Source organism: Leptonychotes weddellii, chromosome 6 (assembly GCF_054177405.1).
Source record: "Leptonychotes weddellii isolate Sample4059 chromosome 6, ASM5417740v2, whole genome shotgun sequence".
Classification (NCBI taxonomy): Eukaryota; Metazoa; Chordata; class Mammalia; order Carnivora; family Phocidae; genus Leptonychotes; species Leptonychotes weddellii.
In genome coordinates, this window is record NC_138374.1 from 29,533,816 (window position 1) to 29,556,461 (window position 22,646).

General features: G+C 47.7%; 1 protein-coding gene across 46 annotated transcripts in view; it reads left to right on the plus strand.

Moving 5' to 3' along the window:
• SORBS1 (sorbin and SH3 domain containing 1) overlaps positions 1-22,646 on the plus strand; it is a 223,372-nt gene that overhangs the window by 193,943 nt on the left and 6,783 nt on the right. For 26 of the 46 annotated variants that reach the window (XM_081823757.1, XM_081823762.1, XM_081823769.1 and 23 more), the window contains 5 exons: positions 516-562; positions 4,441-4,555; positions 4,721-4,846; positions 6,328-6,522; positions 20,468-20,526. In XM_081823757.1, coding sequence (XP_081679883.1) covers positions 516-562; positions 4,441-4,555; positions 4,721-4,846; positions 6,328-6,522; positions 20,468-20,526 — 542 coding nt within the window. Of the gene's footprint in view, positions 1-515; positions 563-4,440; positions 4,556-4,720; positions 4,847-6,327; positions 6,523-8,088; positions 8,863-19,692; positions 19,753-20,335; positions 20,527-22,646 lie in introns of all 46 variants that reach the window. The other 20 variants (XM_081823748.1, XM_081823755.1, XM_081823760.1 and 17 more) reach the window with 3 other exon arrangements.

Sequence of the window (22,646 nt, forward strand, 5' to 3'; positions counted from 1 at the left end):
AGCTTTGGAGAAAGAAAATGAACTCAGGGCTCGCTTTGTCTGGCTTTTGGGATGATCTCACAGGCCGGGAGAAATCTACAGAGTCAAAGATGATGTGAGAGGTGAATCAGGGTGTCGTCCACTTGCAGATCATAATTTAAGTCAGGAGAATAGGAGATGTCCCCCAAAGAGTAGGAATGTCTGAGGACTTCTGGCCGACTGGTGTGTGTATGTGTTGTTTTTAATAGCCATGGTCAGCTTTGGGGAACCAGCGCTTCAGCTTTGGGACTTTTTGAAACATCTCTTCCCCAAATCTGGCCCTCCTTAGGGAGGTTCTCATGCATGACATAGTTGATCAAACATTCATCTAGTGTTCTGCTGAGGTCAGATAAGTGGAATTTTGCCCAGATTTCTCCACCAGAATGAACTAGTTAGAGTGAATTTTTCTGCTTTGCTTTCTGGAAACTTCTGAAAAATGTGTCCTTTTCATTGTACATAAATTGTGATTTTAAATTTTCACTGTTTCTTGTGTTTAGATGAGACCTGCCAGAGCCAAATTTGACTTTAAGGCTCAGACTCTAAAGTAAGTACTACCAATTTGTTTTTATAACTGCCTCTTTGAAACACAGCTCACTTGTAGAGATGGAGAACAACAACGATGATTAAAAACAATAATTTATAGAGTTTACTACGTGCCAAGCACCATTCAAGTTACTTACGTATGGTAACTGATTCAGCCATCACCAGAACCCTCTGGGGTTGGTGCTGTTGTTATCCCTGTTATACTAATGGGGAAACCGAGAGGCTGTGAGGTTAAGGAGCTTGCCCAAGCTGGTCAGTGATAGATGCAGGGGGTTCAAACCCTGGCAGCTTGGTGCCAGAGCCTGGGCTCCTACCACTGTGCCACCCTGCCGCCTCCTATCCAGGGACTCAGTTTGCTTGATGAAGTGGTGGCTCAATCTGACCCACTCTTTCTATGGCAGGAACCAGAACCAGTATCTAGAATGATAACTTCATTAGTTTTGCTGCAACATCTTATGACATTCAGTGGTTGTGGGAACCCACAGGAAAGCAGTATGCTCCTCAAAGGGCTAGCTCCATAAAATACTTCTCAAAAAAAGTCTTCCATCCTAGCAGTGAGTCTAGGAATCACCGCACATTGTGTCAATATCTCCTATGCCCCCTTCTTCCCACAGAGACTTTGCTATTGGTGTAGTGATGGCTCTGGAAGGCTCTCGATGAAGAAACCTGGTTAGCTTATTTAACCCAGTGTTATCTAATTTTAGATGACCAGGAAGCCTTTCTATTCCATGGGATGAAATTTGGAAAATGCTAGCAAGCCTGGGTTCTGCAAGGAACCTGCTCACTTCCTATCTAATTATGGATTAAAGTGGGCCATGAGTTGCCATTGGTAGCAATAACCAGCAGCCATCCCATTGCCCTGCTGATGGGAGGCTCCACATCTCCATTCGTGGTGATGAGAGGGGAAGCTCTCCATCACTGGACACTGAGTAATGCCATGGAGAAGGCTACTCAGCCATGATTCTGATCTCCTCCAACACAAAATGAGTGACCAGGCCACAGTCTCCAGACCTAGGCACAAATTCTGGTATGTTGGGTTTGATTGTAATTACTCCAGTCCTTTAGCTCATCAGCTAACAAGAGGTAGCAGTCTAGTGTGCTGGACAGATGGGCTCTAGAGTCAGGAAGTCCTGTGTTTGAGTCGTGACTGGGCCCCTTACTGTCTCTGTGACAGTGAGCAAGTCACCAACCTCCACCTCAAATTTCCTCATTTATAAAATGGACACAAAAATGCCACTCTTGCAGGGCAGCTGAGGTAATAGATATAAAACATTTTGCATAATGTAGCAAAAGTCAGCATCTCCCCCCGCCCCTTCTTTTTAACCAGAGAGAAGATAACAGAGTTCTATAAATTAATTTTTAGTTTAACCAAACAGTACCTTTTCCCCCTTTTTCCTTTGAATTGAGAGAGGTCCGTGACCATGTTTTCCTTTGAACTGAGAGAGGTATTGTGATGATAATCACACAACAGTTTTTTCCTTAAAGCAACTTCGAAGGCTGATTGAGACAGAATTGTCACCAGTGATAAGCTGGGGGTGCCTGGGTGGCTCAGTCAGTTAAGCATCCGACTCTTAATTTCGGCGCAGGTCATGATCTCAGGGTCGTGAGATTGAGCCCCACGTCGGGCTCCCCACTGGGCGTGGAGCCTGCTTAAGATTCTCCCTCTCCCTCTGCTCCTCCCCATCCCCCACACACTCTCTCTCTAAATAAAAAAAGAATTAAAATGGTGCTAATGTTGGAGAGAGGAGTCTACCTCCTGGCTCTATGCTGTTATTACCCCTTGCTCCCTCCCAGAAAAGTTAATACAACTTTTTTTTAAAAGAGTAAAGGACAGATCCATTGACTTGAGTCTTCTAAACGTCTTTAATCACTGGGTTCTACTTTTCTGCATAGTATGTTACTCAAAAAAGTGTCCTGTAGGAGCACTCGAGTGAACAAAGTTAAACAGGTTTCTTACCCGCAGGACTTCTCTGAGCCTCTCCTTTGCTGATGATATACATGGTGACACTCCAGAAAAGACCTGAAGTATATCGTATTAGTGCTTCTGGAACCTCATTACCACCAGACCTTGCGCTGTGGTTTTTTTTTTTTATTAAAGATTTTATTTATTTATTTGAGACAGAGAGAATGAGAGAGAGAGAGCACATGAGAGAGGGGAGGGCCAGAGGGAGAAGCAGGCTCCCCGCTGAGCAGGGAGCCCGATGCGGGACTCGATCCCCGGACTCCAGGATCATGACCTGAGCCGAAGGCAGTCGCTTAACCAACTGAGCCACCCAGGCGCCCCATTGCGCTGTGGTTCTTTGGGAGATGGGCATGTGGTCCGCAGTGCAGGAAGGATGACTGCAGACCTCTCAGCCCCCCACAAGCTGTCGTCCTCCTTGCTCACCACGGGGGCCGTGACACTCCCAGCTGCCTCTACACCTGTGGGTCACCGAGGGTGGGAGAGCGTGGAGCGCACGGACCTTCAGCAGGGGTGGATATGCTGAGGGTCCTGCACATCCACGTGTCCGTGCTTGGGGGCTAAAGAGAGGAGGGGATTCAGACACCCCCAAGGAGAGCTATAGCAAAAAACTGGCCAAAAACATTCTCTCTTACAGAGACAAATGCCCTAGATCCCCTCCCCGGGCCTCCTCAGGATTAGAACCTTGTCTGTCAGTGCGACACCACAAAGGCTGCCTTGTTCTTGCACTCAGCACAGTGAGGACTCGGGGTAAAGTCTTCCAGATGTGCCCCCATTGTTTAGCCGGCGCCCCTCACATAACCGAGCGGCTTCCTGGCACTGCAGAGGAGACAGGCCCACCCCCTCCAAACTGCAGTCAGAGCCTTTCTTTCCATTGCTTTTGGTTGGATGCAAATGGAAAAGATCTAGATCATTTTTTTTTAATTCAAAAAACTTCAAGCTACAATTGTTATCCTCATTTTGCTTATAATTTATCTTTCTCATCTTTTTTTTTTTTTTTAAAGGAGCCCTGGTTAGAGGTTAACAGCATCATTATTAAGGCCAGCAAAGGGATGGATGGACATAGAAAAGTTGCAAAAATACATGAAGAACATTTTAAGGAAAATCCGCTTTTTTTCCAAGGTTCCTTTCCCATGTTGAAAGGAAGTAGTGAATTCCCATTTCCTGAGTGCTAACTCTGTAACAGGCACCGTGCTGGGTGTTTTACTTGCAGTTTGTTGCTACATTTTTCCAGCAACTCTGAGTTAGCTCCTATTTTCAGATAAAGTATCTCAGAGAGATTACGTATCTCGCCCCAGGTCTCAGAGCTAGTAAATGATATAACTGGGTTTTTAACCCAGATCTGCCTAATTTCAGAGCTTTTCTACTGCATGATGGTAGACGGGTGGAGGGTGATGTGGTGGGTGGCTGGCTGGCTGACTGGATGGAAGGACACAAGGATGTCAGTCTATCACAAGTAATTTGAGGGTCATTTCAAGCAATGAAAGCATGCCTTGCCAGGGCATAGAAGGAGTATAGTGAAGACCCTGAAAGTATCTACAGGGAAATGTTTATCATCATTTACTGGACATCAGTTGAGACTACTGGGTGCATTGTTACGTGCTGCATAAATATTCTGAGCATAAGACCAGCATTCACAAAAAATACATTGAGTAAACCACAACAGACTCACATGGCCTGTGAGCACTTTGGAGTGGGGAGTCCTTTTGAAAGTTATCCATCCCCCAGAAGACTGGAAGGATGCCAAAAGGGATGTAACTTCCTGAAGAGTGGGGTTCTCCCTTCCGAATATGGAGGCCCCTCTTCTATCATTTGTCCCCTTTGACCTCACTCAGAGTCTCCTTTTGCTAAAAAATGGAGTGTCTTCATCTTACACATTTTGAGACCTCTGCTAACACGCTCTGACCTTCTGTCGACAGGGAGCTTCCTCTGCAGAAGGGGGACGTTGTGTACATCTACAAGCAGATTGATCAGAACTGGTATGAAGGAGAGCATCACGGCCGGGTGGGGATCTTCCCGCGCACCTACATCGAGGTACCATCCCTCCTTCTCTTTCCACAGAAGAGCCCGGTCATGCCCAAAGCACCACTCGCTTACCAAGAACTTGTGTTTTTTGTTTGTTTGTTTGTTTGTTTCCTCCCTTGCTCTTATCCCCTCGCTTTCTTCTCTTCTTCTCCTCGGCCTCTTTCCCTTTCTCAGCTTCTTCCTCCCGCTGAGAAGGCTCAGCCCAAGAAGTTGGCATCGGTGCAGGTCTTGGAATATGGAGAAGCTATCGCTAAGTTCAACTTTAATGGTGATACGCAAGTAGAAATGTCCTTCAGGAAGGTAAGCGCCCTCTCTTCTCAGCCCTGGGGCTCTGTTTGGATGGCCCTGTTCTCTCGGGGAGGGGACGTCACGGCATATGGGACGGCGTCCCATACATACCATACTAGTCTCTTGGTACCGTCACTGTGCCCGAGAGATGTGCCCCATCAAGGGTTGCATGAAGGGCAGCTGGAGAATTTTCTGAGGTGAGGCATTTAAAAAGTAAACCCTAGGCTTTGTCAGGGTTTAATTAACATTAAGTTCACTGACTAATGGCAGTATTTCTGGAGTCTAAGACTCTTCAGCCAACATTTTTTGAGCATCCAATGATGTGAAAAGTGGTTGTGACTAGGTTTTACGACATACTCCTTTGGCCCAGTGAAGAAGAGCAAGTCCTTTGAAGCCAAAAGTCAACTTTTGGGGAGTTAAAGACTTTTCCAAGCCTCCCTTTGATCATCTGTAAAATGAAGATAAATGACCCTCTCTTAGAGCTGTTTTAAGAGGATTCAAGGAAACCACCTCTGTGAAGCCCACAGCATGATGCATGGCATCTAGTCGGTGCCCTCAAGGAGCTCAGTGTGCTCGCTTTGCACACAAGTGAGCTGTGCAGGGATGCCCTTCTTCCCTGCGATCAGATGCTCTCTTCCCGTGTCAGATCTCTCTGGCTTTACTGAAGTTATTAGTTACTAATTTTAGTGAGGATTTAGGGAAATGAACACATGCCTTAGAGAAAGATGAACTACCATATGGAAAAGAGAATCACCCTTCATGCCCAATATCAGGAGACCAGTAATTGAGTCATTATATGTGTGTACAATAGAATGGCCTGCAATGGGGCATTATGCTGTTGCTGCAGTAGGATTAAAACTGTAGAATTCTATTTGTTGATAAAGAAGGAGGTTCGTTCTGTGTCATAAAGGGTGAAAAAGAAGGTTGGAAAGGGGAATACAGTGCATACTCAGTTTTCGTAAGTAAAAAAAATATGTGCAAGTCTAATTCACATGAACAGAATTAAATCTGGGAAATACATATATCAAAATATTAACTGTGGTTACCCCGAGAGATCATCTTCTGGGTAATACTAGTTTGCTGCTTAATGTTTGTGTTTTTACTTTTCTATAGTGGTGCAGGGGAAAAACAAAGTGCTAAAAAGGAAGGAAAAAAAAAGATAACGCTCCAAAACCTTTGCTTTAGAGAAACTTGGATATCAGTTTTGTGATAAATGAGGCAAAACCCCTCCATTTGGCTGCTGATTAGGGGGGATGACTCTGACCTTCTCCTTTACTGTAATATTTAGAAACTAAGCTTCACTTCTCAGCCGCCAGGTAGCTCTCCTGTCAGCACCTCATCTCCATGACACGGATTTTATCCGGGTCTAGCAAGGAAGGTTTTTCTGAACAAAGGATGAGATAAACAATGAAGGATGGCACAGGGTGCAGGCAGGGGCCTCAGACCTGCCGAGGCGTGGTGGCACAAGGACCCTTCCTTGCCGTATCTTGCAGGGTGAGAGGATCATGCTGCTCCGACAGGTGGACGAGAACTGGTACGAAGGGAGGATCCCAGGGACGTCCCGGCAAGGCATCTTCCCCATCACCTACGTGGACGTGATCAAGCGGCCCCTGGTGAAAAACCCCGTGGATTACATCGACCTGCCTTTCTCCTCCTCCCCAAGTCGTAGTGGCACCGTAAGCCCACAGGTACCTAAGCTTCTCGTCCCTGGTCTTCACATTCCTCCCGACCAGTCCACAATGCTGATGGCACACAGCCTCTCGGGGGTGGTTCTGCAGCACTGTGATTAGGAACCATCTGCAGTAATGCAGAGGATACACACCAGGGTTTGTTGCCATGCATACAAATGACACGTTTCGAGAACTTGGGAGGAAGAACTATTATCGTGGGGAAAAGAAAGAGCTTAAGGTGATGGCTCTGGGGATCAGATGATAAGGGCAAGAGAAATGAGAGACTTTAGCAGTTGGTCCAAAACTGTATAGGAGCAGCCTCCCCTAGGGGAAGCTGGTTGTCTGGGGACCACCAGTGTCCCATACACAGCATGACCCAGGATGGTTCTCTTCATCATCTTTTTGGTCAAGGCTGGCCTGCAGAAGGCAAAGATTGAAAGAGAGAATTTCACATTCTCATGCTCAGACATATGGACCAGATCCAGGGTATTCTTTGCAAGCAAGAACCAGGCTGGGAAAGGAACGTATAGCATCTCTGTCTACACTGGGCCGAGAAGAAGTAGGTTTATAGGCATACTAAGATGTTTGCATCCCTAAACATTAATTATGAACAGACTTGTTTTAAAAAAATGTAATTATTCCAAACCAATCCCCACTTCCCCAAAGCCAAGAAAGAATTAGGACCTTGGGTTCAGAAGAGGCATGGTGGGGTGACTTCCTGTGAAGACCACTGACCATACCACCGTGGTAAGTTGTAGGGAGAATGGCCAGAGGCGTGAGAGCAGGACCCGGACCTGGACTCAGGTGACACTTGGGTGGTGCCTCTTTTCTGTCATCCTCTCATTATTTCCTCCTCTCCCACCTGCCCACCCCTGACCCCAGGGATGGTTCCTGGCGGAAGGCATTAGACGGGCTGACCCGGGGCTCCTGCACAGCGAGATCCATCTCCTGCAATCTCACAGGGAGAGGGCGTGGGGTCAGCGCAGGCCATTCTGCTTCGTAGTAATTCGAGTAACTCAGCGAGATTTTTCGCTTGACTGTAGCCAAGCACAACTGTAAAACAAGATGACTCCACTGCTCGTACCCCTGTCTGGAAGGCTCTTTGCTGAGAACTCTAGAGAGAATAAAAGCCTGAAGAAGGGGCAGGGCAGTGGCAGGGCACCTTTTTTCCTTCGTGCTGGTGGGTCAGGGCCTCTTCGGTGGCAGCGGGGTTGGGGTGGGGTGGGGTAGGATGGGGGCCTCCCAGTGTGTCCCTCTGAAGGTCTGATTCTGCAAACCGGGCCAGCGCCATCTGTAACCGCCCCAATGGGCCCCTTTCTCCCCTCTCTGTTCCACTCACTTCGCCCGCCCCTCCTCCACCACCAGCACACACCATGCACACACACACGCATGCACCCACATCCCACTTTCTCTCCAACCTAACCAAACGATTTCATTTTTTTGGACACCAGAGTGTCCTCGTCCTCCGCATTTCATTCCTCTTTGTATATCCCTTGTGATTATTTTCCTCCTGTCTTCTTTATGCTGACACTTGTACCTTTTGCTTCTTTCCTTTGTCTTCCTCTCTCTCCTTTTCTTTTTAAGTTTGCCAGTCACAGCAAGCTCATCATGCCAGCCCCCTCATCCCTGCCCCACTCCCATCGAGCCCTGTCCCCCGAGATGCACGCTGTCACCTCTGAGTGGATCTCCCTGACTGTTGGGGTCCCAGGCAGGCGGCCTCTGGCCCTGACCCCACCCCTGCCTCCTCTGCCGGAGACTTCTGTCTATGACACCGACCACCTCGCCTCGTGGGCGAGGCCCGGTTCCTCTCTGTCTCTCAGCCTTCCCCATTCGAGCTGGTCTGATCTTTCCACCCCACGCTCGATGGCTTCTCCGCTGGCCCTGCCTCCCCCCCACAAAGCTGCCTCCTTGGCACGTGGTGCCCCCGCCTCCCTTCACGTCAACGGGGACAGTGGTGTCCACGTGCCACTGCCAGGTGTCCGCCAGGATAGCTTCTCGCAGCTGCTGCCGGGGAGCTCTGATAGGGTCATCTCGGAGCTCAGCACCGCCTTTAGCAGCCAGGGTAAGCGGCAGCCGAGGCGAGAAGAGCGCGGACAGTGTGAGAGGAGAGCAGAGCGGGAGGCAGGTGAGAGATGCCCCGGAGCACCCAAGATCTCTCAGAAGAGCTGCTTGAGACCTTCAGACGTGGTCAGGTGCCTGAGCTCGGAACAGAGACTCTCAGATCTCCACGCGCCCGAGGAGAGCCGGCCCGGCAGGCCCCCGGGTAGCCCTTTGCCGGGAAGGGAGGCTGAGCAGACAGACCTGCATAGAGGTGGCGAGCAGGCTAAGAGGAGGGCCGTTCGGAGTGCTGTAAGCCAGGTAGGCCTGCAGCGTGACCGCATGTGCCTTGGCAGGGTGGGCTGGACGTCTCACCCGTGGCCCGTCTACCGCGGCCCCGTGGATGCCGGTGAGAGCCCTTCGCTTGCCTTGGGGGCAGAAAGAGTACCCAGGAGGGAACGGAGGGGCCATCGATTAAGGTACCAGGCTGGGGACAGGTGGAGGCAAAGGACAGCACTCTGGCCTCTTGAGGCGATTCAGAAGTCACTCCCACTTTGGGTGCCTCCTGGCCTGGTGCCAAAGCCCCACGAGAAGGAAGGCCTTCCTCACGTCCATTCATGCCTTAGAGACTTCCCTCGGTTTGCTCTAACACAGCTGAGAACACCAGGCTTCAGTATGGCTCCGTGTGGTTGGTTTGGTGTGAGCTGCACTTTGTGTCCGTAATCCATGGTGCTCTGCCAGCGCTCAGCTCTGTCAGGTCTCCGTCCCGTCTTGTGGTCGTGTGGGAGCACAGGGCTTCTGTTCCCTGATGAACAAATGCATTTTGGTCCTAAGGAGGTGCATGCAGACCCAGCACTGGGGCCCCAGCAGGTACAGGGTCCTGGAATGGGCACACCGGGTTTTTAGGTGACTGTCCCATTTTCTCTCTGGGTCAGCTACAAAGATTTCAAGGACCAAAGTGGCCTCAGGGTGTTTTGAGGGCTGAAAAATTGGGGATGGGGATGAGGACAAACGTGGCAATTAGGTCATGATCCTAATTTTGGCAATGCTGTTTAGTACCCTAAAAGTCAAAGACTTCGGGCAGTTTCTCTAAAGTAGCTGGGGTTGAATGCCGGTTCACCTCTTAGCGTCTGTGACTGGGAGTCACTTCCCCTCTCTGAGCCTCACCTGTAAAACAGGCTCACAGCGTGGTTGAGAGGGTTCCACAGAGTAATGCATATGAAATACCCCCTGCCAGGGACTGGGAACAGAACGTGGTCAGCGCTTTGGCAGCTCTCCATGTTGGGCGATCTGGAGCTGCTTGTGGAACGGAGAACATTCTAGAATGCCTTTAGTATCAGATGGAATTCTTGAAGAAGCCTCATTTATTGTTTACTATGTACAATGCCCACAGTAGACTATGCTTGATCCTCAGACCTGCCATCCTAGTTTTTCTCTAAAGTCACTCAACAAGTATTTATTTCGGGCCTGTAGACACCACTCTGTAGCAGGGCAGGGGACTGGGGTCAGTGCCTCCCTGCTCTGGAGGAGCCTGTGTTCCAGCAACAAGACAGGCACAGCGGCATCGTGCCTGCAGTGACAGAGAAGTGCTCGAAGACCACAGGAGCTCAGAGGCCTGAGACACAGACGAGGCCGGACCTCCGGCCCCAGTGTAATGGTTAGGAGCAGAAAATCGCTTTCCACGGGAAGAGCAGTGTGGGATAGTGATAAATAATCAGGCCAGCGAGCTACAGTCTTCTCTGTGCAAAGTAGGAGTAAAAGTGGTCTCTCCTTCAGAGGGTAGTTGTAAGGATTAAATGAGCTAAGAGTGATGGCCGGCCTGTGGGAAGGCTCCATAAAGTGGATTGTTTCTCCAGCTCTGAGCGTGGGGCCTAGGGAAAATAGCAGAACCTGGGGAAGGCCTTGCCTGGTCCCAGAGCAGGTGCTCCTGGAATGTGTGCTCCAGGAGGAAGAGAAGGGTGTGTCCAGCTAAGCAAAGAATAGTTGGTTGGGGAGAGATGGTGAAAGGGCTAGCTGAAAAGAATTCAATGTCTCTGATGTGGGAACTGTTCTGTAAACGTCCTAAGTCAGCCCACTGTGCCTGGAGACCTCATTATTGTCGGCCGTGACTCATCAGCACAGCCCAATTCCAGGACCCAGTGTGTACAGGAAGTGCGCATAGTGCGGGAACTCCGGGTGAGTTGAGGGGTATATACTTCCCGCTTCCTAATGGAGGACGGGGGGGCGGGGGAGGTAACTGGCAACATGGAAAGACAGGCCCGTTGAAAATTGGTGGGCCTCCAGAACCCGAGTGTACCACTTCCTGTCCCCGCCCTTTCTCCTGCTCTTCCAGCGCCAGTCCTTCTCCCTGGGTGCGCCCGGCCCTGGCCCCGGCCTTGCTCCCTGCTGAGAGCTGGAAGGTTGTGTGAAGGGGGCCCCTGCCCCCACACCTCCCGCCCAACCCCTCTACTTTCCTCTCCTGTGACTGGGAACAGGAGCCAGCCACTCACGGAAGGGGGACCTGCAGAAGCTCCCTGCCCCTTGAGGCCCTCTTGGGGTGACAGAGCTAAAGATGGAAAGGACTTCAGGGACAACTGTTCTTTGGTGGCCTGTCAGCTTGCTGTGGCCTCAGGCTATGTCACTTATTTGGATAAATGCATTCCAGCGCGTGTGATCAGGAAAATCGCCAGTCACTGTTCTCCTTGCTGTGGGGAACTGAACAAAAGTTCAATTTTATGATAGTTGTTAAGAAGCTAGGTTGACTATCTGACCAGTAAGTAGAGGGAATTTAGCGGGGTACCTTAAATGAAAAGACATTCTAAAATGTTAGGATCTTTTCTTCTTTCATTGCTAATATATCGAAGGCCTCATGTGATCTGGCCATTTCAGACAGCAAGCCGGCTTCGCCTTCCACAGCCTCCCTGCTGGCTTGCCTCGATAATTCCCACCTGTCCTTCACTTCTCCACTTAAATGTTACTTCTTCCAGGAAGCCCCTCCTGACTGCTTCCCCCTACCCCTGCAAGACTGGGTTAAGTGCTCTGACTTTGTGCATCCACGGCCCTGGCACCTGATTTGGGGGATCTCAGCTCTATTGTCTTCTTACCTTCACTTGTCTGTGTCGCCATTAGAGTGTTAGCGCCCTAAGGTCAGGGACCATGACACCTCATATTTGGAAGGTACTCAATAAGTACTTGTTGAGTGAAAGAAGAGATAAAAAAGTGACTGACCCCAATTAAAGCTATGTATGATCTCCATTGCAGGGAGCGGTTAAGATAATTATATATATATTAATATGTATATTATTATATATATAATTATAATGCAGACAGGGAAGGAGAGTCAGTTCACCCTCAAGGTTCAAGATGAGAAAGAATAAGCAACAGGAGGGAGAAGGTGGCAGTCTGGTAGACTTTGTAAAGAAAAGTGGCATTTGACATGGGGCTTCAAGCACAGGGAGGTTTATAATAGGCGAACAGCAAGAGGGTGTCAATTAAGGCAAGCAGATAACCCAGCCAAGACCCACAGGTGGGAACAGGAAAGGGGGCGCGGGGAATTGTGAGTTTTGGGTGAGGCTTAGGAGGTCCACAGGTGGCTGGAAGAGGGGAGTCTGGGGAAGGGGCTGGGAGTAGAGCTGGGAAGCACGTAGACACCCACCAGCAACGTCCAGTCACCTTCCTCACAGTCACGTGCCCCTTGTGAATCAGTTGTCAAACTTCCCTATTTGGTGCTAAGTCCCTGCATGGCTGCTTCCTCCCCCCTTCGTCACCTGTCCAGCCCTACCCCTGCCTCCCCCAATGCTCTGTGGGTGGATGAACACTGGTGAAAGGCTTTGGCTTTTCACTCCTTTGTAGACTCCCAGACTGAAATCACATTGGGTCAGTTGCTCATGTTTTTAGGTGTGTGTTCTTTAGACAGTGGAAGGCGTAAAGGAAGGGCAGGGGGTGTTTAGGGGAACCACAATGTCGTGGGGAGAGCACTGTGCTGGAAGTCGGGATCCCCGGCCTCTGGCCCGGCGCTGCTTTTGGCCCACTGTGTGTCTTCGGATGAATCACTTCCTTTCTCTGGGAGCTTCCTCATCCATAAACAAAAGATATAGACAAGAGAACTGAAGGTCTTTTTAGCATTGATGTTTTATGATTAGCTAAAAATCCTGTGTGAATAAAAGGGGAAAGAAGGAACAAATGCAAAATTTTAAGTAGGGGGTTTATTATTAAACCTTCAGACCTTCACAGTTGAAAAATGAAAAGTTTTCCCCTGGTTTGGGGGGTGTACTAGGACAAAAACATGCATACAAGCAAAATGCCCAAGAGTTCAGAATTATCAACCAAATTCTTGGATTCTGTCGGGCATCATTTTGGCCAAGAAGGATTAGGGTGATCAAGACCGTGAAGGGGAAGATCATCTTACAAATCTCAGTCATTAGCATTATCAGCTGTTGACTGAGCTTTCCCAAGAGAGAGGCACCGTTTGCTGACTGGCATCAGCAGCAAGAGTTCCTACAATTGGCATGAGAGATCCTCATAGAATTTCTGAATTAAAAAGAGTCTTTACAAATCATCTACTCCAGTGACTCGTAACCTTTTCTAGATCACAGAACTTTTGAGAATCTGAGGTCAGCTGAGGACTCTGGGCCAGTAGTCTGGGGACGACGAGGGGAGCACACACACAATTTTGCATCAAGTTTTAGGAGATCCACACCTGAGTCCATCCGAAAGCTTCCTGGGAGTCCGTGCCCCCCAGGTCAAGAGCCCCTAGTCTATTCTACTTTTATGATGAGTTGAGAAAAGTGACAAAAACTTTTGTGATATTTGTTTGAGTCCCAAAGGGAAGGAAGCCAATCAACAATAAAATCAGTATTCAGGAAAGCCGTGTGTCCTCAAAGCGTCTGAGAAGCACCAGATCAAACTGCACAGCCTTAGAGAAAGGCGAGGAGAGAACGCTCAGGTGATGACAGAAACAGGCTTTGGCGGATTCAGAGGGAATGCCCCTTACTGTGTGGAAACTAGCTTTGTTCACAGAAAGGTAACAAAGACATAGTCCTGCTTTGAGCATGGGAATTAAGATGGAAATGTTTTCCTTTGACTCACTCAGAAAGGAAATCTCTAATAACAATTTACAGGATGGGGAGAGGCGTTGGCTGCAGTTCCAAAAATAACCAGCAGGTGTTCTCTCGACACCTGAGGTGGGGAACTAAGACCTCGAGTTGAAGTGTCCACCCCTCAAAAGGTGTTAGGAGCAATGGTAGCAACCGTCATGCCAGCTACAGAGCACCTCCTGAGGCAACCTCCTGATCAGTGACCTCTCCAGCTACTCTCATGTGTCCCTCGGGCAGAGCTCAAGCTCAGAGAACCAGGGTGTAGCAGGATGCCCAGGGCTCGGGGTCTGAGAGCCCGGGGTTCACATCCTGGCTCTTCAGTTCCCAACTCACACATGTTGGGTCTGTTGTAGGGTGAGGTGAATGTGGACCACCTTGTTGAGTTATGAGGATGAAATGAGAGGCCGTGGAGATGAACCCGCCCAGCACAGAGCCCGTCACTGGGACTCAGTAAATACCTGTTACGTGATGCTGAGGTAACAGGGCAAAGAAACAGAAGCAGTTTGCTTTATCCTCCTACCCCATTCCACCTAAGAGAGGAAGATGGAGGTGGGGGGGGGGGTGGCAGGGAGGAAAAGAAAGTAGAAGATAAGCTGGAAGGATCCTTCCACTTTGTGTTCACAAATCTGGAATTTAGAAAACTGAGAATTTGCATTCTGTAACTTAGTGCTTCTCCCTGTTCTCTCTCACCTTGAGTATGAAGGTGTCCTCTTGGAAAGTTTTTGCTTTCTTCATCTTTGAATACATATTTGCCATTTCTCCTCTGATTACTTTAGGAAGGAAACAGACCACACACTACAGACCATGACGAGAAGGCTGAGCATTTGAGTTTAGTGTTGTAATCAGATTCGAGTTACGACAAAGTAACGTGTTCTCTGAGGAGCAGTCTGCAAGGGGATTGTATCTAGGTGGGAAACAGTTGAACTGGTCGGCTGTAATTTGTTTTATGTTTAAGCTGGGATCTTTTTCTTAATAAGCTCAGGGAGAACTTGGTCCTGTTGTAAGGGTCCCGTGGAGGTGTTCTAGAGCCGAAAGCCAGGAGCCCGAATCATTCAGGCCTCCGGCTCCTCTGGCCGTTTGCCTGTGGTGTTCCCGGAGCTGCAAATCTGCCACCATGCAGGGCAACCCCTCGCCTCCCACAAACTGCCAGAGGAAGCCCTCCATCCACATCTAGAGGCTGCAGTCAGAAGCCCTCTACTCAGTCCTCAGGGGGCCATGAGTGCAGTGCCCCCGTTCTTAAGCCAGGTCAGCCCCTGCCCCCCCACCCCCAGACCCTAGTTCTCAAGTCATAGGATGCATGCACTCTGACCCTTATGTTAGAACCTCGGAGCCGAAAAGGATGTTTATGTAAATCATGTCCAATCCTTATTTTACTAAGAATTTGAAATCCAGAGAAATTCAACATTTTGCTCACAACAACATTTTGCTGAATTAGTGTCATAGCCTGGCCTGGAACCCAGTTTTCCTTGCACCCAGTCTGGTCTCCCCCTGGGCGCCAGTATGGGTCACCAGAAAGAGAGGTGGGGTAGGGTCTGAGCAGATGACAAGATAGGTGTGTGCAGTGGGTTGAGGAATGTCGTCTCTGAGCAGACTGGGGCTGGGGGCGGGGTGGGGGGGGTAGGAGGGCAGAAGGAACCTGTGACGCTTCCGGGGGCTTGGGCCACTCTGAGGTTGAGGTCCTTGTTCACATCTTGTTCACATCTCCAGGACTTCCTGCTGTTCTTTACCCTGTGGAGAGTTTATTTGGGGTTTCAAGGCTTTGGCACACACCCAAAGCTGGAAGAGAACGCTTACTAACTCCTTGGTGGCACCAGGTGTTTCGTGGATCCAGAGGGATTAATAGCCCCAGGGAGGCCAGGGTCACATTCCTGGGGGTCTTCTGTGAACTGCAGATGGAAAGGCAACAGAGCAAGGATTCATGCAGGATTGCTCACTTGGAGAGAATAAAACCAGCACTCCAGGCCAAGGGGGACAGTTTGTGAGTGTGTGTGCAAATATGGATGCAAAGCAGTTTCCAGATCAGCAACTATCCCCTGCTTACTGTCAGGTGTAAGGGGGGGGTGGGGGTAGTGCAGCCTGTGTGTGTGTGTGTGTGTGTGTGTGTGTGTGTTGGGCTGATGGCTGTTTTTCTAAACATGTGGAAAAAAAAAAAGTTGGTGTGTATCTCCAAGAGTTTGAAATGTACTTGGCATAAGATAATACTCTCTTTATTCTTAACCCTGGATGAGGTCGTAGTTAGAACTTTGTCTACTTTTAGCCTTAAGTACAGGCAGGGGAGGGTTCAGAGCAGCACCATCCAGTAGGAATATAACGTAAATCACATATGTAATTTAAACTTTTCTGGTTACAGTAAGATGGAATAAGTGAAATTAATTTTAACAATATATTTTATTTAGTCCAACATATCTAAAGTAGTATTTAAACTATTAATATAATTATGTAATAGTATATAATCAATCTAATTATTAATGATATAGTTTACAGTCTATATTTTATGCTGTTTGAAATCCAGTATGTATTTTTACACTTACAGCACATTTCATACTGGCCATATCTCAAGTGTTATTGGCTACCATATTAGACAGCATAGGTTCAGAGGAAGAGATATAGAAAGCTATACACAGTTAGAAATGGGGCCGGGGAGGGGCACCTGGGTGGCTCAGTTGGTTAAGCGTCTGCCTTCAGCTCAGGTCATGATCCCGGGGTGCTGGGATCTAGTCCCACATCAGTCCCCTGCTCAGTGGGGAGCCTGCTTCTCCCTCTCCCTCTGCCTGTCCCCCCGCTCGTGCTCGCTCTCTTGCTAAAATAAAATAAAATAAAATGGGACCAGGGAGAGAAAAATATATGCCAAAGGAAAAAAATCTGAAGGTAAATAGCCTTCAAAGTGAAGGGCGAATCCCTGCCTCGGGTATCAGTGGTCTCCATCTCCCCTGAGGGTCCACATGCCACACACACCTCCCCAAAAACTGGTTTCTATCCCAACCATATGAAATGTTCGATTTAAATGTAAGGAATGCATTTCAAACAGGAAGAAATTGAATCTTAGCTAATAGGATAAATGTTTATCTTGCTTTTGTCCTTCATTCCACAAACTCTGAGTACAGAGTCCAATCATCCTTACCTCTCGGGGATGACTTAAGTTTGTACTAGATGTCAACTTTGTCTAGATGTGAAGCCGATGATGACGATTATGCTCTGATTTGGATATGGCCTGAGACCAAGGAAGATATTAGCTGGGTTAGTATCCCTTCCGGTACTGTGCATCCTTGAGTTAAGGACTGGACCATATCTATTACCGCACACTGTACCTTTTACATAAAGAAAAGGTATTCAGGAAGAGAAGCGACCGCACCTCTTGTCACAAAGGGCAGAAGCCAGGTGTTGCTATGGTCATAGCTGTCCCAGCGGGACTCGAGAGGAAGGTGGTGTATGTTGGTTAGACACTGAGGACTCAGTATTCGGTGGCTTTGTCACCCTGTGTAAATCTTCACACTTCCTTGAGCCTTAAAATTCCTTTTCCACCTAAGTCAAAAGGTTAGTGTAAAAGTCAGATGAGGTAACGGATCTCTGTGTGCTTTGAAAGCTGTTGTTTGTTTGTTTTTAGGTGCTTTGCAAAAAAGAGCTAGTAAAATATTCAGGTCCTTTTTGCTATATCTGATGCACCAAACCTCTTTTAAGCACCAAATATTTGCTTGATGATAGATTCTAGTCACTCCTTTTAGATTAAATTCATTGAAAGATGCTACAGGACTTCTGTAAGCTATGGACATCATGGGAAGAGGTGGTCCACATCCTCTCTTTGTCCTGCATTTGACCCAAGGTCATTAGGCCACCAGCCGCAGTTTGGAAATATTTTGGTTATTATGAGAACTTTCATTTTCATGAGGTATGACCCACACTGATCAGTCTTGGCATAGTCTAGCCAAAGAATCTCAGTGAAGGATAATTAAGGTGCTCTACAGCCTTAGTCCCCTAGATTGATCTGTGGACCAGCCTCAGGGGCATCACCAACAGAACTGTAGAGTGTCGAGGGCACGGGATGGAATGAGCACTGGGTGTTACACGCAACTGATGAATCACTGACCTCACCTCTGAAATTAATAATACACCATATGTTAATTAATTGAATTTAAATAAAATTTTAAAAATAAAAATAAAAATAAAAAAAATGTAGAGCCTCAGGATGCACCCCAGGTGTGTCCGGTCGGAGTCTGCATGTTAACAGGGTCCCCAGGTGACAGCAGCACACACGGAAGGTTGAGAAGCAGTGCCGCAGCCTGCCACCAAGTGATAGCTCGGCCTCGGCTTCCACAGCCACTGGGATCGGCAGCTCCCTTCCTCTCCTGGGAGCCCTTCTACTGGACAGCTCGCACTTGTAGACTTTTCCCTCCTGTCCAAATCTGCCTGTGAGGGATCACCCAGAATACATTTCCTTCTTCTGCCACATTAAAGCCCACATAGCAAGTGTCATTGGAGTGTCATTACTCTCCTTTGTTACACAGAAGCCTGGACCCAGAGGCTGGGTGGGTGGTGAGTGGGGCCACACAAGGTCACCTGGCAAAGACCAGCAGGTCCTGAGACATTGGAGAAGGACCATGAAAAGGCCCCTTGTAGTTCTGGCTCTTCCTTTACTCCTGCCGGAGTCCAGGGTTTAAAGGATTGCCATTTTGAAGAAGTTTAGAGAACTTGAAGAGGTTTCCCAAAAGGACAGGAATATAGAAGTGATGTCTGGGGTGGAAGTTGGTCTTGCGAGATGTGCTAAACACGAGGGGAGGGGATGGTGTGGTGGCATGCGAGGGGCCGCCCAGCAGCTCGACCTCTTTACTAGCTGTGGGACTTTGGGGCATGAACTGAACCCCCTGGGCATCAGCTTCCTGGGTTTTAAAGGCAAACAGGATGATAAACCCGGTTCTGCCTATCTCCAGGGTGTCTGTAGGACTCATGGAAAATAAAACCAGTGAGCACTCTTAATGACATGGGAAATGGTCCAAGGATGAAAGAGAAGATCCAGTGGGACAGTAAATGAATCCAGAAGACAAATCTACCACTGGCTTGCTGTGTGACCTCAGGGGAAGCCCTGGGCCTCTCTGGGCCTCTCTGTGAATCAAGTGGGTCATATACACAAGATCTGAGCACCCTTCTAGAAGGCCCTGGAGTTACCCTGGCTTGTTGCTGTTGGTGCACATTACCGAGAGGGTTTCTCCAAGAAGGATGGCTCTTCAAATATTTATGTAGGGAGATTTCTTATAGCTTGGAATTGAATCCTTTCTCAGGGAAATGATTCCAGACACTCTTCCTGGCCTATCCTATGGGAGACCCACTTTAAATAATGGGTCTGCTTGGCCACAATCGCACCTGTGTTTCCATGTCACCATGTGATACCTGAGCTGGTGAGTGAAGAGTGATGGTTTCATTTCTGCAGCCGCGTCAGGACACCCAGTCCTATTTCTGGAAGCAAGCTCTGCCCTGTGAGATACCTGAACTCATTCCTGGTTGGAGGGTGTCATGTGCAGACTTTTCCAGGGGAACGGTCTTGTTTGATACTTCAGATATCACCAAGGAGTTTTTCAGAAGCATTTCTGTTTGTTTTCACAAGTACGCGGGTGTGGCATACCTGTACCTGTTAGTTTTGTGAGCCTGCTTTGCCAGAGGAGGCTTCCAGTCGACAAGAAACTGAAACTGGCTTTTGGTTCAGCAGCCCTTCCATAGATGCTTTGCCAGCTGAGAGCAAAAGGACCAATGTGTGTGTTTATGGAGGGTCATAATTGTTCCTTAAGACAGCCCTTCTGTGTCTCTTTCCTGCCAATCTGGGGACCCTGTGTTCATGCTCAACTCACTGTGCTCATATTCCCAACCTCCCATTTCATTGCCTGGATGCTTCTAACTCTGTACATTGCGTTTTTCTCCTGTGCACCCACCGTGTTGTCATGGAAACTCGATGGCCGTAGGCCATGAGTATCCGGCGTCATGGAGTGTGACGGTGTGGTACGTGTATTTGCTCACACTTTTATTTTGAATCCATTCCAATGTGACATCTGCTAAAATGTCTCCCTTACAATTTGCTTGGTGATCACAGCCTTCTCATCATTCACTGAGAGCAGGACCTGATCTCACAGAATCTGAAAAGAGCTATGTGGTAAGATGCCTATAGCTTTTCTAAAGAGAACCCTTACTGACTTCTAGAGTCTCGACTGGAGTAATGCCTGGCTAACTCACAGAGCCATTATTTGCAAGAATTATATGGCGGTTGTGCTAGAGGGAAGTGTTAGGCCCACCCCCTTCCCTCTCAGAAAGCAGAGGAGTTTAGAGACCATATTTGCACTCTGCCTACATGTGGGATTAAATTAATGGTTAGTGCATGACTGGGGATCCATACTTGCATTTCTATCCTGAAGTTGTTGCATTTGTGACAGTTACTCACTAATTACAGGCTTTTATGCTGCTGCCTTTATTTTTAATATTCATACTAAATTCCAAATTCTTCTGTATCTTACCTGTTTTTTCCATGCTTACGCCTGGATCCCTCCTGCACTCCACTACTGGAATATCTATTTTTTTAACCTGGATCTTCAACTCTGTTGTTTCCCTGGACTTATGTGCTTCATCTGGAATGTTACATCTCTTCCTCTCTTTCTTTTTTTTTCTTTTTGTTTTTTTGTTTTTTGTCCCCATGTTGACTGTTTTTTGGGGGTTTCTGGATATCTCGGGGCCACTCACAGGAAGCAGTTTGCAATGAGATCATAAACATTGCCGAAAAATCTGTTCATTACTGCAGCACTGTTTCTCATCCCCTTGACTTTCATCACAAGGTATCCCCTTCTGACAATAAATCATCTTTAATCATTTCTCAGCAACCTCAAGCCCAGCAGCGAAGAGTCACCCCAGACAGGAGTCAAACCTCACAAGATATGTAAGTACACTTGGCGAACTTCCTTTCTCACGTTCTTAGTAGACTGTTGGCTTTAGAGAACGAGTCATTGACCAAGCGTGGGGGCAGCTACTTGGGGGAATGGACAAGTCACCCCTGGCTTCTCTGAGGATTTCTAGTTGAGGCCATGTTTCCCATCAGCCAACATGAAACAGGTGGTGGGTGGGTGAATAAAAGAGGTCACAGACTACCGAGAGATAGAGACCAGGAAAGAATGAACTGCCATCCAGGGGCAAATGAGAGCAGTGCTGACTGGCTTCAGTACTAGTGTTGTGGGAATATAGAGGAAGGGGTCATTGGTTCTGCCTAGAGAAATAGAGTTGACCCACTCATTAAAAAAAAAAAAAAATCATTGGATATCTCCTATGTTTTAAGCATATAGGAGCAAACTCCATTCCCAGAAGAAGAGAGATTTGGAATGAGCATTGAAAGACACATTGAAGGGGCCCCTGGCTGGTTCAGTCAGTAGAGCATGCAACTTGATTTCAGGGTCATGAGTTCAAGCCCCATGTGGATGTAGAGCTTACAGAAAGAAAGCTAGAAAGAGAGAGAGAGGAAGGAAAGAAAGGAAAGGAGGAAAGAAAGACAAACTGGATTTGAGAGCTAAAAGGTCTTCCCAGCTGAGGAAACCACACATGCAAAGACCCAGGGTAGATGGTGTGTTTGGGGGAACTCGGAGAAGGCCCATGTGGGGAAAGGACTCAATGGAATGGTGCACTGAGCAGCATGAAGCCCATCCAGAATTAGAGCTGACTGGGGGACCCAAGCTGCAAGGTTCTGGGACCTTGACCCCCCAGTCTCCACTGTCTGGGAGTGAGGATAGAGAAGCAGGTATCAGGAGTTACTTCCCAGAGCTGAGGCTACCAAGGCAGCCATAGTGGAAGTAAAGAGGAAGATAAGGCATTCTGAGGAGTCCAAGTTGGTTGGAGACAGCAGGCAAGTATGGAAACATCAAAAATGTATTCACTTACCAACTGGAAATCTATCTGCATCTCTTTATTCCTCATTGGAGACTTCCTTCTGGCAGACAGATCCATCTACTGAATTATCAATACATTTGGATAAGTGTATAAAATTAAATGGTCCCTTTGTTTCAGCAGAGGAAAATGAACCTCTCATTCCTGGGGACTGGCTCCTCTTACTTGTTTCTAGTCTCATTTGCCCACTTACTGGAATTCACTGGCATCTACTGGAAATGGTAGATGGTTGGCTCATTTGCAAAGTTTTGCCCTCTGCTGTTGTGTTTCAGAATAGTAAGTACACAGAATTGTGAACTAGTGCATAGTAGATGCTTCTTAAGTATCTGTCAAAGGAATAAATGAAAACAAACTTTTCCTTGTCAGATTTTACAAGTAGGTCAGCCTCCTCCAGTGAGCTGTTGTCAGGACAGACAGAACAGCACAGACCAGATTGCCTTAGGCCAACTAACAAGTAAATAAAAATCTTACTCCCAAACATCGCTGGGATAGAAAGAAAGCAAAAAGCTTTCAAGAATTTTGGAAGAATGACATCACATTTAAAAACAATTAACGAGGGGCACCTCCTGGCTGGCTCAGTCAGAAGAACGTGTGACTCTTGATCTTGGGGTCATGAGTTTGAGCTTCACTTTGGATATAGAGATTACTTAAATGAATAAATAAAAACTTTAAAAAAATAAAAACAATGAAATATGTATCAGCATATTAAACTCAAGGTAAGCAATTAGAATGTACTTTTTATATCTTTATATTAATGCAACAATTTTATATATATACAACAATTGCTTTATGCTCTCCAACGTATATGTCCAGAATATAGTGTCTATCTCTAGACCTGAGTAACTTCTTTTTTTTTTGGACTTAAGTAACTTCTGATTATCCTTGATAATCTATATACATTCTCCTATGTTAAGAAAAAGCCTTGGTGGGCGCCTGGGTGGCTCAGTTGGTTAAGCGACTGCCTTCGGCTCAGGTCATGATCCTGGAGTCCCGGGATCGAGTCCCGCATCGGGCTCCCTGCTCGGCGGGGAGTCTGCTTCTCCCTCTGACCCTCCTCCCTCTCATGCTCTCTGTCTCTCATTCTCTCTGTCTCAAATAAATAAATAAAATCTTAAAAAAAAAAAA